General features: G+C 37.8%; 1 protein-coding gene across 2 annotated transcripts in view; it reads right to left on the bottom strand.

Moving 5' to 3' along the window:
• smyd3 (SET and MYND domain containing 3) overlaps positions 1–15,905 on the bottom strand; it is a 195,882-nt gene that overhangs the window by 3,187 nt on the left and 176,790 nt on the right. Inside the window, exon 11 of one of the 2 annotated variants that reach the window (XM_081347484.1) lies at positions 5,888–6,198. The exons of the other annotated variant lie outside the window; for it this stretch is intronic. Within the exon in view, the coding sequence (XP_081203610.1) occupies positions 6,063–6,198 (136 nt within the window). The 3' untranslated portion in view covers positions 5,888–6,062. Of the gene's footprint in view, positions 1–5,887; positions 6,199–15,905 lie in introns of those variants that run through there. 2 annotated transcript variants of the gene reach the window in all.

The raw sequence follows: 15,905 nt of genomic DNA, 5'->3' as shown, positions 1-15,905 counted from the left end.
AGTAAAGAAATGTACTTTAAATCACAATCTGCAAGCAAAAATAATAATGTTTCATTTGTTAGAATAAATACACCAGCTGACTGATGTACTAGAAAAAAAAAAAACAATCTGATCCCCTCTTATATTCCATCTGTCTCAAAAATCAATTTTTTTGATATATTGTGTTTGAGCTCATGAGATTAATAGCGATGATCCTGGCAGGAAACATGCTGACATCAGCATATTCCAGGATGGTGAGGGTGATGTTCCCTGTCGGCAGGGCAAGAAAGAAAAGCCTTTATTCCACATTTCCCATTCATCCGCACTGAGCCGAGGGGCAGTAGGCCAGGCTTATGGGTGATCCTCTGTGCTGAGATGGGCGAATCAGAGAGAGGCTGATTGTCTGCCGCTCTTAAACCAGGACATAAAGTCACAAAGCCCTCTTCTAGCAAGACAGTGCAGGGGAAGATAAGAATATATGAGGATTTTGAGTGTTTCCCAGGACACGGTATATGGAAACATCATTTGCGACCCATTTTACTTCAATAACACAAAGTATTTTCAGAATTTTCAACAAAAAATGATTTCATGTTCATTTCATGGTACTGGATTTTGTTTAATTTGTGTTCTGACTCATAACTCAGAGTAGATTCATCTTCATGGCCTTGACTGACTTTGACTTAAAGGTCAAATCCTTGGCAGTAAAAGCAATGATGACGAGTGCTTACTGTTCTTCAAAACTCTCAGTTTTTTTTTCTTTCTTTCTCAGAGAAGCTCAGTCAATGTCTGGACACACTTTTATTGTGAAGTATCCCTCTGCTGGGATTCCTCATGACAGTCTTCATCACGTACGGCAGGTTTTTATTGGCACGGGTCACGTGTCCGCCACTGTCAAGGTCATCCAATAGCAGAGATTGATGCTCTAAGCTCCTCAGGTTCGTTTTAAAGACCCTGGTGATTTTGTTAGTTGTAAAAATGTCTAGAAATATCAGACCCTTTAAACGTTACAATAAAAGAATGAGGATTCAAGTTTTACAAGGACAAACACTTGAAGGCTTTTTTTTACTTTTTTCCCCCCCTTGGCAAATACCAAATTACAGACATAAAGTGAGTGCAATAACCATTTGAAAATTTTCTTTTTCTTTTTTCTGTATTCTTCTTTTTGAAATTACCATTAATTCTTAGGAAGTAGGAATCAAATGAAAAGAAATGTCTTATTACCCTAAATTACACCAGACTCACACATTATTCGTTGAGTCTTTCATATACGAACAGAAGTTATTTTAACTGAAAAAACAGTTACCCTTAAATGACATTATGCACGTTATTTGACTAAATAATATGATAGATGGGCCTGTTGATATACTGTATACCAAATACACTCACTTTTATACGACCTAAATGAAACCTGCCAGTTAATGAAGCGTAATTGATACATTCACTCAAATGCGCATTTCACCAAGAGAAGAAAAAATCAACAATCAAATAACAATATCTTTGAACAACTACACCGGCTCGACAAACTTGACCACTGCACTTCTGTTGAAGTCCATCCTCCATCACTGGTCTATCCTGACCAGCAACGCTACAGAAAACCACCATCAGTATTAGAACGGCACTTCTTGTTGCTGTAGCAACAGCCAGAGGAGGGGCGAGCGCCGCAGCGACCTGTTAACACTCCCATTAGTGTTAGCTCAGCCTTTCTATTCATCTCCACGCTGGATCATTACCAAGAACAAAGAGCTGCATCTCTGCCGGGACCACTTTGGAGGAATATTAAATTGTGATTTCTATCTCCTCGGCAAAAGGCAACTTGTTTGGGAGCTGTAAAGAAGTACCGCACCCAGGAAAGACAATAGCCTTTATCATTAATCTACTCGGCAGACAGTGACAGCACATTAACAAAGCCCTGGCACCGTAATCTGCAGCTTGCATCTCCATGCATTAAAAGTGCTTTTGTCATGTGACATCAATCTCAAATAACTCTCTCTGAGCAGCAGTCAAGTCAACGTGAAGGTTGTTTGTGGTGCTGATGCGAGGTTATGCAAGAATGAATACAAAATGATCAATTGATCAATGTCTAATCACTCACTGAGCCTTTTTCATATTCATAAAGGCATTTGTTGAATACACATGCAAAAAAAAAAAATTGGTAACACGACATTAGTTTCTTGCTTCATGATAACCAATGCATTAATAATGGACAACATTCTTAATATTAATTTATAAATAAACTATTGTTCATGTTCATGGATGATACATTATCTTATGTTAATGTAACACTTTACAATAAGGTCTCATTAGTTAATGTATTCACGAACATGAACTAACAATGAGCAATACACTTGTTACAGTATTTATTGATCTTTGTTAATGTTAGTTAATCAAAATTCAGTCGTTCATTGTTTGTTCATAGTTCATAGTGCATTAACCAATGTTAACAAATACATTTTTGATTTTAATAATGTATTGGTAAATAATGAAATTAACATTAACTAAGATTTAAACAAGTAATAAAAACTCAGTGAGTGTTTTAGCGCAATTTTCTCACCTCATGGGATCACAACACTAAGAGATAGTAAATCTTTTCCTGGATTTTTTTTGTGCGTTCCCGAGATTAGACCTTCCTTAACATAATGCCGAAAACCCGAAGTCTCTAGGTGGTCTGGTTGAGGAGTAGATAGAAGTGCAAGATTGGTGCGCACAGACGCACAGAACAGAAATCATGAGTTAACAAGCGCAATTTTGTCCGGTGGAAAATTGCGCTAAAAGTGCCATAGAAGTACTGTTCATTTTTAGTTCTTGTTAAGTACCTAATAATGAAACCTTGTAATGAAACCTTATTGTAAAATGATACCAATGTTATTTTTTAAAACCTGATTTTAATAAACTTCTGTATTGTTCGAGTTAGCTATTACATTAATGTTAATGGATAGAACCTTATCCTAAAGTGCTACTGAGTTTATAAATATTTCAATTATTTGACAGCAGTGAGATTAAATGGAGAGCAAATGGAGATGTCTGCTGATGTATTGCGATAGATCTCAACAATGTCTCAACACAATGAAACATCAGAGATTTCCTTACTATACATTTATATATATATATATATATACAATTTTTCCAAGACCAAATTAAATAGGCTATGTGTCCAGTACAGCTCAGTCTGAAAGAGTAATATTGGATTAACCAATTTCAAAATTTCTGGAATGTAAAAAATCTATATATTATGCGATTATTTATTTTACTAGGGCAAAAGTCATTACATAAAAAGAAATGGGCTCATTGCAAATCAAATTTCTTTCATTTCAAGTTTTACATGTTTTTTTCTGACAACTAACGGTGTTAAAAATGACTATATACCACTTCTTGTTCTTCAAACAAAGTTCGACCAATGGCAGATGGGGAGGAGGGATCGAGAAACCTGTTTGAAAACAGTCACATTCTTGCCATTTATTTCCATTTGGTGGAGCTAGTGGCACAGAAACAACAAATTTCACCTTAAAAACTAAAAAAAAGTTTTTCTAGCGTTAGTCCCACTCATTTGCAGGGTCCGCTTTATCTGAATTATCCACACACGTTGGATTTGGCACAGGTTTTATGACGGATGCCCTTCCAGCACTGAGAGTCACACACACACACACACACACACACTCCAACAACCAGTTTGGCATGTCCAATCCACCTAACCTGCATGTCTTTGGAAACCAGAGCACCAGGATTAAACCCATACTGACACAGTCCGGGGCTCGAACTGGGAACCTTCTTGCTGTGAAGCGACAGTGCAAACCATAGAGCCACCACGCCGCCAAACTTAAAAAACTTAAATGAAATGACCCAATAAGCTTCTTCAGTTTAGAAAGACCAACCCTTGAGCACTAAAATTTGGCACATTTTGGCTGAAAAACAACAGTCATAAAGGCAGAAAGGCTGTTTTCTTCATAAATAGCATATTTACATGTTGATGTATAATAATCTTCTGGGTCTCTTTTCCATGACCCTTTCTCCTCCTCCGGAGCATGGGAACATGCTTAGCCACACCAGAGTCACACTGTCACCTATGACTCAAGACATTACCGCCCGCTCACCTTTATATCGCCTCTAACTGCCCCGTCTCTCATCAGTCCACCTTCGACTCCATCTCTGAACCCTCAGACTAATAACAAAGCCCTCCATTACAATCTAGTCCTGCTGGACCCCCATCACTTTCCCTCTGCACGCCACAATGCTTGGTTTAGTCAGCGCCCTCTCTGTTACCCAGACTCCCACGCTGCGGTCTCAGTGTCACTAATGCCTTCCTGGGCCTCCGGAACGTTCCGGCAGCTTCTCAGAACTGTGTGTGCCTCTGTTTTTTATGTGTTTTATGAAGCAATGCTGTAGGTGCCCCCAAAACAATCCCTCTCACACATTTCACACCCATATCCCCTCTGAACCGCTGACAACCGACACATATTTTTTGACCCTGAAAAACCGAGGAGCCTTTTAATTAAATCACTGTGTTGTGTAGTGAGATCGGGTTCGCTTTGACCCCGGCCTACACTCATTTTTAAGTGAAGTGAAGTGGAGAACACGCTCTAGCGATGAAGTTCTGGCACCGATTCAGCAGAAGTTTAAGTTTCCAATCTTTCCTCTGAGTCATGACAGTGAGACGAGGACAAAGGAAGTTCTTCTACCTCATAAAGGACACTTCAAGGAAGCTGTCAGTGCAACTGAAAACCAATAATATCAGCGGTTGCAATAATTCAAAATGTTTTTAACACTTTACAGTAAGGTTCCATTTGTTGACATGAACTAACAATGAAAAATAATCTTAATGTTAAATTCAGCATTTATTAATACATTATTTAAATCAAAAGTTGTAGCTGTTTATATTATTTAATGGACCTGAGCAAACATGAACTAATAGTGAACAGATGGACTTTTATTAACTAACGTTAAAGTCAACATGAAATCAAAATGGACAATTCTTGTGTTTTTTAATGGAAAAAAATTGCAGTATTTATTATGCGCACATCATTATTTTTTATTTATTTATTTGCCCTCATAATCTTTAATAAACATAACTTCCCCTCCCCCTCTTGCAGCGACATCTCTTCTCTTTTGATGATGTGAGGGCGGGGCAACCTGTCACTCACATGAGATCGACCAATAGCAAACCACAACCATCCAATCAATTCCCGCTGGACAAAATCAAGTCCCGTCCTACATTTTTTCTCTTTCGAGAAGCCGTTTCACTTGGATACACATCACAATAGGGAAGAAAAGACTATCGCAACTTCATCCAGACTTAATAAATACTGCAACAAGTGTTTTACTCACAGTTAATGCACTATAATGTCAACTAATGAAATCTTGTTGTAAAGTGTTACCAAATTTTTTTTTAAACATGCACAACATACGGTATATTTTACAGGTTATGTGTAATATACAGTGGCCCCAAAAAGTATTTGGACACTTCCGAGCACTTAAAATGACAATTGAAGTGAGATTTGACCTAACTTTGAACAGTATATCTATTGTTTAATATCATTTAAAATCTACCAAGTGACGTGATTTTTTGCTACCTTTCTTTCCAACAAGCAAAACTTGCTTTTGGTATTCTGTTATATAAATTCATACAATTTTAAAAGTGGCTTCAAATACATTTTGTGGCAAACGTCCATGAAATAAAGTGGCCTCTATTTTTCTTTCTGCTTGGTGATGAACAGAACTAAAAAGTCTGAGGTAAAAGCATATGCACTCTTCATACATATTTAAATATAACAGCCCAACATCTACGAATAGAAATATGCATCCCTGAAGTACTGATGCAGAATCCTGCATTTCTTTACACCACCTGTTGGTGTTTTGGCAGTAGGTAAAACATCCATATCAGTAGCAGCTCATTAAAAATAAATCTGCTTTAATTGGAATGACTGAATATATTAAGTGGAAAAGATCTAGAAAAGTGTGCACATCCAACCAGAGTTGGGTTCATGAGCAATGCAGCAATGTAAATGTCTGCACACTGATAATTATGCTCAAAAATGTTTTATTCAACCAGCTTGCAATATTTTTGCCAATGTAGCTTGATGATATAAGTGTTAATTGTCCTCTATGCGATACACTGAGCTATAGAACAGGATGGGGTGCTGAGAGTCTCTGTCAGACGTCAGAAGGTTCTCGCAGCTGAAACGCCCCAGGATCTGCTGCTTTGTGCTGAGGAGAACACGACTGGATCTGCATAAATCAAAATGTTGAAAACAGTGGTGAAACTGCGCAAATGCCTTCTAAATGCACATTTGCCAACACTGTGGAAATGAATGTGCAATTACATTAAATTTGTAAAATTATTTTAGTGTTTCCTTTTCTGCTGCAAAAGGCCACAGAATTGTTTGCCTTGCAGTGGTTTCACAAACTCACATACAGATATTGTGGCTTCAAGATGTCATTTCATATAGTGCTTTATACAATACAGATTCAGTGCCTACTTCCATTCTATATAATGTAATGTGAGCCGAGTGTGATCAAAAGTACCAGGATGACCTACTGCAGTACTTCCGGCAAGATTCTGAAATGCACATCCGATGGACACTTTACTATCCCATGAGGCCTCGGGAGAGGATATGTGAATGGTGAATGGAAAGTGAAGCGACGCAACTGACACCATAGGTCACATGACAATGACAACATGGTGGATGCAGTATGTGCGAATTTCATTTACACTACACACATTTATACAATAAAAAACATACTTTTTTCTTTTTTTTTTTATCAGTGGTGACGTTTCAATCAAAATTTAGTACCTACTATACAGTATGCGATTGTTTCAAAGCAGCTTTACCTTAATAAATAGGAAACGGAGTGTCTATTTACACTAAGTACAAATAGCCTGCATTGTTGGCAGAGGCTATTTACACTAATTCTACGATAGGATGTCTGGTTGGACCAGACAAAATTATGGAAGATGCTGTCAACAGTAGCAATGGTGTAGGGGTAAGGAGCATGGCAGAAGGTTTTGGTGCAAATCTACCCGTGTTCGAATCCGCCTTTTGTCGCTCTACTCCCTTTTCCCATCACATATCAGATCGGAAAGGCATTTATTTAGAATAAAAATTAAGAAAATATTTGAAAAGTGGAAATAAAGTGTCTAACGTGTGTTTAATAATAAAGTGTTGATTTGTTAGCGTCAGGGGAAGGGGTAGGGAGGCCTTATATTTTTATAAATATCATAATTTACACTGTTATTATTGCATATCGTTTAATGTACAAAAACACTGAGGTGCAAACAGTATCTGCCACTATTTACTGTATAAGTATAAACAGCATCTAACTGCTATAAACTTATTGCAAAGAAAACGTTTAGAAAACGTTTAGCAAAAAAAAGTTCCGCTGCCAACATAATAGCGTTACTGTTGTAAAATTAATCAATTATGAAACAAGCTATAAAGCAGCTCCTCGAAAGGCAACAGTCATTCAGCTCAAGTCAGTTCAATGTTAATTCAATTCAGTTCATTGACCATGTTTCAAAGTTAGTGTCATTATTCAGCTCAATTCAGCTCATCCAATACTGCCAGTGCAATTAATTGACTGAATATTAATTGTCTTTTAAAGATACAGTATATATGGATGTGCAATTATTATTATTATTATTATTATTTTGAATATCATTGCATCAGACATCAGTGAATTTTAGGTGATCTGTTGGTCTGAGCAAAAAGCTGATGGTGTGAGTGTTCAGAAAACCTGTCTGAAAAAACCTGTCATTATTTCTGCAATCACATTAAAGGTCCCATGACATGAAATTTTCACTTTCTGAGGTTTTTTAACATTAATATGAGTTCCCCTAGCCTGTATATGGTCCCCAAGTTTCTAGAAATTTCAATCGGTGTAAATCGAGCTTTTGCTGTCTTTCTCTGCCTTTGAGAAAATGGACGCTCAATCGCGCTGATCTTGAATCTCCTCCTTGTGACGTTATAAGGAGGAATGTTACCTATGAAGGTAAAACAGTAGCAAAACTCGAGAGCATGTAAATGTGAATTTGAGAACTTGTACAATAAATATTCGTACTTGTACATGAACATTTACACTCACAGCCCCAATGTGAAAACCTGTAAAATAAAAATCTGAAGTTGAATTTTGAAATTTGCACTCGCAGATAATAGTCACAAACCTGTATTCTGAATCTGAAGCTGCAGACAAGTAGACACAAATGTGTAAAATGCCATTCACAGAAATACAACGACAGACACAAACTTGTAATATATATTTTGCGTTTAATCTTACGTTCACATTCGCTGTACTACCTCAAATAGGCACTTGCAACTTCTCAAATCTGTCACTGCAATTTCAAATTTCGCGCCTTGACTTTTGCTACTCTTTTCGCGATATATCAGGTGCAAAACTAACTTGTGCACTTGAAACTCAGAGGCGGCGAGAGAGAAAGGGGGGCGGGAGGAGGGGGGGGGGGTCAAAGGAGACGTTTTATTGGTTGGCACCTAGCCAATGAAATGGGAGTTCGATGATGTCACGAAACCCGCATGCACTGAAACACTAACATGGCTTAATGCATTAGACTGATATTAAAATAAATAAACGATATTATCAAACTCAGTAGACACAATGCTAATGCTACTACAGAAAAGTAGATGAGCACAGAATATGACGTAAAACATATGACGTATGCCATATATATTTGCCATATCTGGTATATATATACCATAGACTGTAGGCTAAAAGACACACACACACACACACACACACACACACGTACGTATATATATAATTTATTTATGTTTTGTTTGTTTTTGTGTGTCCAACAGTTAGGCTAGGGTGAATATTTAAAACATTTACATTTTTCCAAAGCGACTTACATTGCATTTCAAGGTATACATTTTACATTCTTATCAGATAATTTAGGTGCATTTTCATATTGCAATGGAATTGGCATATATATATAAACAAATGTGTGTTCAGTGCAAATAAACTAGCTGCCTGTGTTTTATTAATAAAGTAACAAATTATGTGTTTTTTTTATTGTTTTTAATTTTTATTTTATAACTGTTGGTCCATTAAGCCTCATTAAGTGTTTTCTTGGGTTCGAGGAAAACGTACAATTAAACGCGTTGCGTTCATATTCTGTGCTCATTTTTTTTCTGTATGCTTTATGGTGTTTCCTGAGTTTGGTCTTTTAATACCACTGTCTCAATTAAACGCGTTGCGTTCATATTCTGTAAAACTATTCCAGTAAAACTAATGATATTTCATAAAAATATTTTCCAAGCGTTTTAAAAAATAGCTGATACATAAGCATAAATGTTTTCATTGTGGCTGGCGTTGTTCATTGGTGAGGCATCGACCAATAAAATGACTTCATTCCGACCCCAGCCCCGCCCCCGACTCTGCTCTCTCAAGTCTGCATTTACAAGTGCACGAGTGAGTTTTGCTACAGGCATATCGCAAAAATAGTAGCAAAAGTCAAAGCGCTAGGATTTGAAGTTGTACTGCCAGATATGAGAGGTTGTGAGTGCCGACTTGTGGTTGTACAACGAAACTGAACTAAAGCACAAAGATAAATGTGTAGTACACAATTGTGCCTGTCATTTTGTTTATGTAAATGACACTTTACACATTTGTAACTATTAATCTGCAACTTCGAATTCAAAACACAGGTGTTCTGAGTATTGTCTGTGTGTGCAAATCGATAGATGCAGCTTTTCACATCAGAGCTGCAAGTATAAATTTCAACTTACAAATACAAATATTAATTTTACAAGTTCTCACATTCAAATTAGCAAGCTCTCGAGTTTTGCTACTGTTTTACCTTCATAGTTACCTCCCCTGTCTCTGCTTTGCCCGCCCAGAGAATATTTTCCGCCCATGAGAAAATGAGCTAGGAAGGAAGTAGGAACGCGTGCGCGCGATTTTAGTTTGTCCACGAGAGATATCATGGCTTTTGAGCGAGCGAAGCATAACAATTGCTCAATAATTGGATGTAACGTTACAAATGAACACCGAAGGGTTAATACAGAGCTGGGCTTGCTGAACGTCTGAAACTAAAGTCTGGATCACTCTCTTTGGCTCAGCTACACACCTCGGACAAGTAAGTCAACTAATGATATATAAGTGTGTTGCTTTACTGTTTATGGTTGCCTAGACTGTTACACGTAGAATGTGGCTGTCACATTAGCTATGCAGCTATGCAGTTTATGTGTGTGAATACACACACTGAAACGCGAGTGTTGTACACTTCTTATTTGGATAACCGTTTTCCTGTTGGTTATACGGCGCGCGCGATATCCGCATTTCAAGATTGCAGAGCTTGATGATGTAATTGTAATAAGATAAATTACAGATGTTACAGATCTCTCATGAAAAGGCAACAGTAGGTTAGCGTTAGCTACATGATAATAACTGTAAACCATCCGAATAAAGTACCGTATCCAGACATAATATTTTAAACTAACCATTCGGAAACGTCCTGCTGGAACCGCTGAGTTGTTGCTTCTCCATCCGGATCAGATTCTGGGTCAAACTGAAATGCTTGAACGACTGCGTGTCCTCATGCCATTGCTATATCCAACGTAAACATGCACGCCTCGGTACCGTTGCGCAAGATGGTCAAGGCCACACCCACCCTCCACCTTGCGATGCCTTTCTCCTCCTCATTAGTATTTAAAGCTACAGACACCGAAACGGCCTGTCTGAAGGAAGCTCATTCTGGGACTGGCTTATAGTGGCTATAATTCTGCACCGAGGCTGAATTTTTGAAAAGAGATTTCAGATACAGTACTAGGGACCACTAAGGCTTATATTAAAGCCTACAAAAAGTAGCATGTCATGGGACCTTTAAGGGCCCTATCTTGCACCCAGCGCAATTGACTTTGTACACCGACGCATGTATCATTCCTATTTTGCACCCGCGCAAAGCGCGCTTTTCCCTCCACAGAAGCACGTCGCTAAACTAGGGAATGAACTTGCGCTCCCTGGGCGGTTCAGCGCAAAAAAGGCGGTGTGTTCCGGCACAAACGTTCCTTCATGCTTTTTTGCAGGTTTAAAAAACAATTGCCCCACTAACCAGGAAAAAAATAGTTTAAAGTCAGTGGCGCGTTGCGCATGTTATTCATATGCTATTTTAAGGGCGCATGCTTGGCCATAATCAATGTAGCGTGTGCACAACGCACATACACTTTGATTCTCTCATCTACACAGAAGCAGCAGTTTTCATTTTTGCAAATCATACATTATTACGATAGATAGATAGATAGATAGATAGATAGATAGATAGATAGCCTAGATAGATAGACAATTTATTATAAAAGCATACATCTAGCTTACACATTTACCCAAATTATCATACGCCTTTTTAACCGAAGTTAATTTGGGTGTGTTTTTCCATCCCCAACGTCCCTGACGAGAGCGTTGCTCTCCTTGGCTGTGAACTGCTCGTGGCGTGCGCCTGGCAAATCCGCCGTTATAATGGGAATCCGCTTTAGAACAAGCACGCCTGCTCTTAAAGGGAATGTGAGATGACGCTCTGATTGGTTTATTTCACGTTACGCCCAAACCACACCTATGAATAATGAAGCTGCTTCAGACCAACCCATTTTAGATTTGCGCCTGGCGCAAGAGTCATTTATCCCGCCGGGAAACTAGCAACAGCGCCAAGACCCGCCCACAAAGTTACTTGCGCTTTGACACTTGCGTTTCAGATCGTTAAAATAGGGCCCTTGGTGTTTGTGGTGCTTGTGGAGTAAAAATTACATACTTTACTGTTCAATGACAATTGGAGACATAGAAATAGACTGAACTCATTGATAGCAGTCCGGGGTTGTGCATCGTTGTAGGCGCCTCAAGCAAACTGCAGACTGCAGACTATGTAGAGTGATAAACTATGACTGAGCCTCCTGTGAATAGATCACATGCTCTTTGGCAATGAGATAAAAGTGAAGCCTTAAAAGCCCCAGTGACTAAGCTTGACTTGGTCAGTAGTCGATAAAATTTTCATAGAGCACAGAATAAGCTAACCTTCAGCACTTCACCCTTGTGGGCATGATAAATACATTTTGAATAAATATTTATGCACTCTGTAATGTAATGAGAAATGACAGAAATGATCAGGTCAGGTTCTTCCACTAGTCCTGGCGATTTCAAGTAAATAAAAACAAAAAGTGATCTAGTGAAGTCTGGACACATGCTTCTCTTGTTTTGTGTGATCTGAAACAGAAAACTTTGCATGTGAATGATAAACATGAAGTGAGTCAGGTCTAAAGAATGCCCTGTTTACAACTTAACTCGATGCACAATGTCTATTGCTAGTTAGAGGCAAAGCAACACTTCAGGCAATGAGACAAAGTACATAAACATTAGAGTGAAGTCACTCATGAACCTCTCGCAGAGGTCTGAAACTGTCAAAGCCGAGCGGTCAGTGTTTTGCTGGAGCGAAGGGGAACTCCGCAGACCAGGATGCCCTTGGAGCCGGACTCTCAGGAATGCTCCTTATTCCACTTCATTGGATTAACTGCTTAATGCCCTAATTTGCATATTAATGACACGCCAGCTTGTCTCATTTTAATAGAGGACTTGAACTGGTTTGAGAGGAAACAATGCTTAAGCAAGGGACCTTTAATTCGACTGTAACCTTAAAAACAAACATTCTTCATTTTTGATATTTGATTTATTTATATAACATTCAAAATGTAATATAATAATATAATAATATAATTAATAATAACTCAATACATTTTTCTAATGAAAATTAAAGGGGTCATGCATTTTTTAAATAATGTTCTCTGAGGTCCACTTATAAAGTTAACAAGAATGTTTACATCAAGTAGTTAGAAGTAGTTAGAAGTAAGGCTATTTTGATGTTTTGATGGGTGCGCCAGATTCAAGATTTGGAAGTTAATGCCCACTGCTATGATTGGGTAACAGTTTTGCATACTAAATAATTCTCAGTGTCCCCACTATTACACTTGCGGAATTGTTTTGAAAACTTCCGATGTTAAAAATGGCAACTGGTGAAATTCAGCCAAACATAATTGAGCCAGACACTGATCCAGAGTCAGAAGACAACAAACCTACAACTCAAATACCAAGGACACTCCTGTCTGCAACAGCATGGTAATTAAACATCTTTATTTTTTATTTTATTTTTTCTCAAAACAATAAGTTCAGATCTCTGAACAGTTAGTTTCTTGTTCAAATATGTAAAAATGAACAAGCTACTGTGAATTTTCAGTTTACATGTAAAACATTTCAAACGTTTAAATACAAATGTTCGGTCCCTCTTTAGGCGTCTTTAACTATACTATGCACTAACATTTAAATGAATCACTGCAGAAACGATGCACTTATTGCGTACATACAGTACATGTTTTTACATTGTACTTACATTTATAAAATACCTAATTACAGCTATAATTAAATATAGAATTAGACTGTTGACCCTTTCATTACCACCCATAAACCCATAGAACTAAACCTGTCCATAACCTTACCCGTATCCACCTCAATAGCAGAACAAGTGTTTTGCAATACAGTATTAACACAATAAGTACTGTATACTGTACTTATTTTTCATGTAAATAGTAGATAAGGACTCCTAATACAAAGTGTGACCAGATGTCCATTTTCTTTTTGTGTACTACAGTATTGATATGTACATTACTGCTAAAATCTGTATCTAAAAAACTACAAGAGCATTCAGCTAGACAAAACTAACATTCTTTTATAGTGTCAGTGTCAACTAAAAAGTAGAAAACACATGAAGTTTCCCTATAACAAATATTTCCATGGTGAAAAAACATCTAAACATTTTGACCAGTGTGGCTCACACGATGACAAAAACACTTTTTATTTTGGTGGCATTGGCCAATTTACTGACACAATAACTAGGTTTTAAAGCATGGATTAAATATTTTGGGTGAGTAACTGCATTTTGCAGACACGCAATAGAGTTCAGATGTTCAGAATAGATGTTCAAGCAAACAGTTGTGACAATTGAGTTTACAGTTTAGAGAAAGTTAAGACTGTTTCGAAAAATGTGCCAAAGCCATTGAGAAAAACTGTAATAAAAGCGGCTTTTGAATTAACAAGGACGTTTTGAGTTCTGAAACCTTCAGGATATTTTTATAGTACAATGACCTCTTAAATGTCCAAAGATCAAGGACAATTTGATTTCTCAAGTAATGACCCATTTTGATAGATAGATAGATAGATAGATAGATAGATAGATAGATAGATAGATAGACAGATAGACAGACAGACAGACAGACAGACAGACAGACAGAGACAGACAGACAGACAGAGACAGACAGACAGACAGACAGACAGACAGACAGACAGACAGACAGACAGACAGAGACAGACAGACAGACAGACAGACAGAGACAGACAGACAGAGACAGACAGACAGACAGACAGACAGACAGACAGATAGACAGATAGATAGATAGATAGATAGATAGATAGATAGATAGATAGATAGATAGATAGATAGATAGCCTAAACACCACCAAAATACATGAAGAATACATGAAGAAAGCCACTTACGTATCCACTCTGCATGACTGAATGGCAGGAATTTAAAAATTCACATTGTAATGTTTTGTTAATGAGCTAACCGCAGTTGAGCTATTGATAGTCACAGTCACCTGGATGTGAGAATGCAAATAGTTTGCGCTTCCAGGCTGAACAGCAGGTACCGAAACCTGTGATGTGTTTAAACTGATAGCTGCAGAGTTAAACTTGAGAAACACAAGTGAGAGGAGCGAAATCTATAGAATAATATAAGAAGTGCACATCTTTTGCTTAATTAACAACACCTGGAGAAAGTGAAAAGCAAAAACGTTTTGCCACACCTGCCAATGACGGGTGAATTGAGTAATCTAGATGTTTCTTAGCAGCAGTGAAATTGTGTGTGTGTTTGTAGCTTATATATATATACACATCCTAGAGACATCTGAGAAACATACAAGCATTATTTGCCCATAAAGGAAATTTATGCTCTCTTTTGGCGCTTGGCTAGTGCTTGGTCTCTGTAAAAGGGATACATAAATCAAACTTATCACCCACTATGTAAGTTGTCAAGTCATTGAATATCCCTGAGTCTAGGTTTAAAAGACTGAATGAAAGTTCAAAGTGAAATGCAAAGCATCATCATACATAAGCAATGAGAAGCTGCAGTGCTAATTTTATAATCAAATTAATTATTGTGAAAAGACTGGCTAAAAACAGCACGCACTAATGAATCACTTGGCATATATTAAGCACTTGAGCAATTAAAACAATTCAGTGGCTCTCACTAAACTGCCTGACTGAATAGAATCGGTGCATAAATAAATGTCTACTTATCTTGCAATAGCCAGCAGCGACTTTAGTTAATATGCAACAAGTAAAACAGGAACCAGTTTCTTTGAAAATAAATCATAGCACAGATAAACAATTTTTTGAAAAGTTTCTTAAGGGAACCAAATTACATTTTCTTCCTGAGTGGAGAAGTGATTGGAAGGCCGTTCAAGCTCTCTCGTGATGTGAAGGATCTATTATTGCTTTGTCAGGTGGTCGCTCCGCCAGTATCTCTTTCAAGACCTCTTGAAGCCTCAATGACAAGAGAAGGGGGGGAAGGACCGCTGCTAATAATTGCCTGTTCAGAAAGCATTCACACAGCTAGCACAGGACCAGCCAATTCCAGAAATAATTTGGGATCCCAGACAAGGCCAATAATGAACCTCACAATTTTTGAAAGGCAGAACAAAAGCGCGTGACGAATACTGAATCAAGCTGTAATGGAATGTCATGAAGCCCGGTGTTACGTGATGACTGGAGCTGTCACTTAAACAAAACCGTTTTCACAGCCTTGTTGTGAGTTTCACTGATTTTCTGCCCAAATGTTTGACGGATTATGACTTCTGATGACTTTTAAACCCCACTTTCAAGGAAATAAT

The sequence above is a fragment of the Scardinius erythrophthalmus genome, assembly GCF_964197995.2.
Source record: "Scardinius erythrophthalmus genome assembly, chromosome: 19".
Classification (NCBI taxonomy): Eukaryota; Metazoa; Chordata; class Actinopteri; order Cypriniformes; family Leuciscidae; genus Scardinius; species Scardinius erythrophthalmus.
The sequence above is the reverse complement of the archived record's forward strand: the minus strand, read 5'-3'. Positions and strand labels throughout refer to the sequence as shown.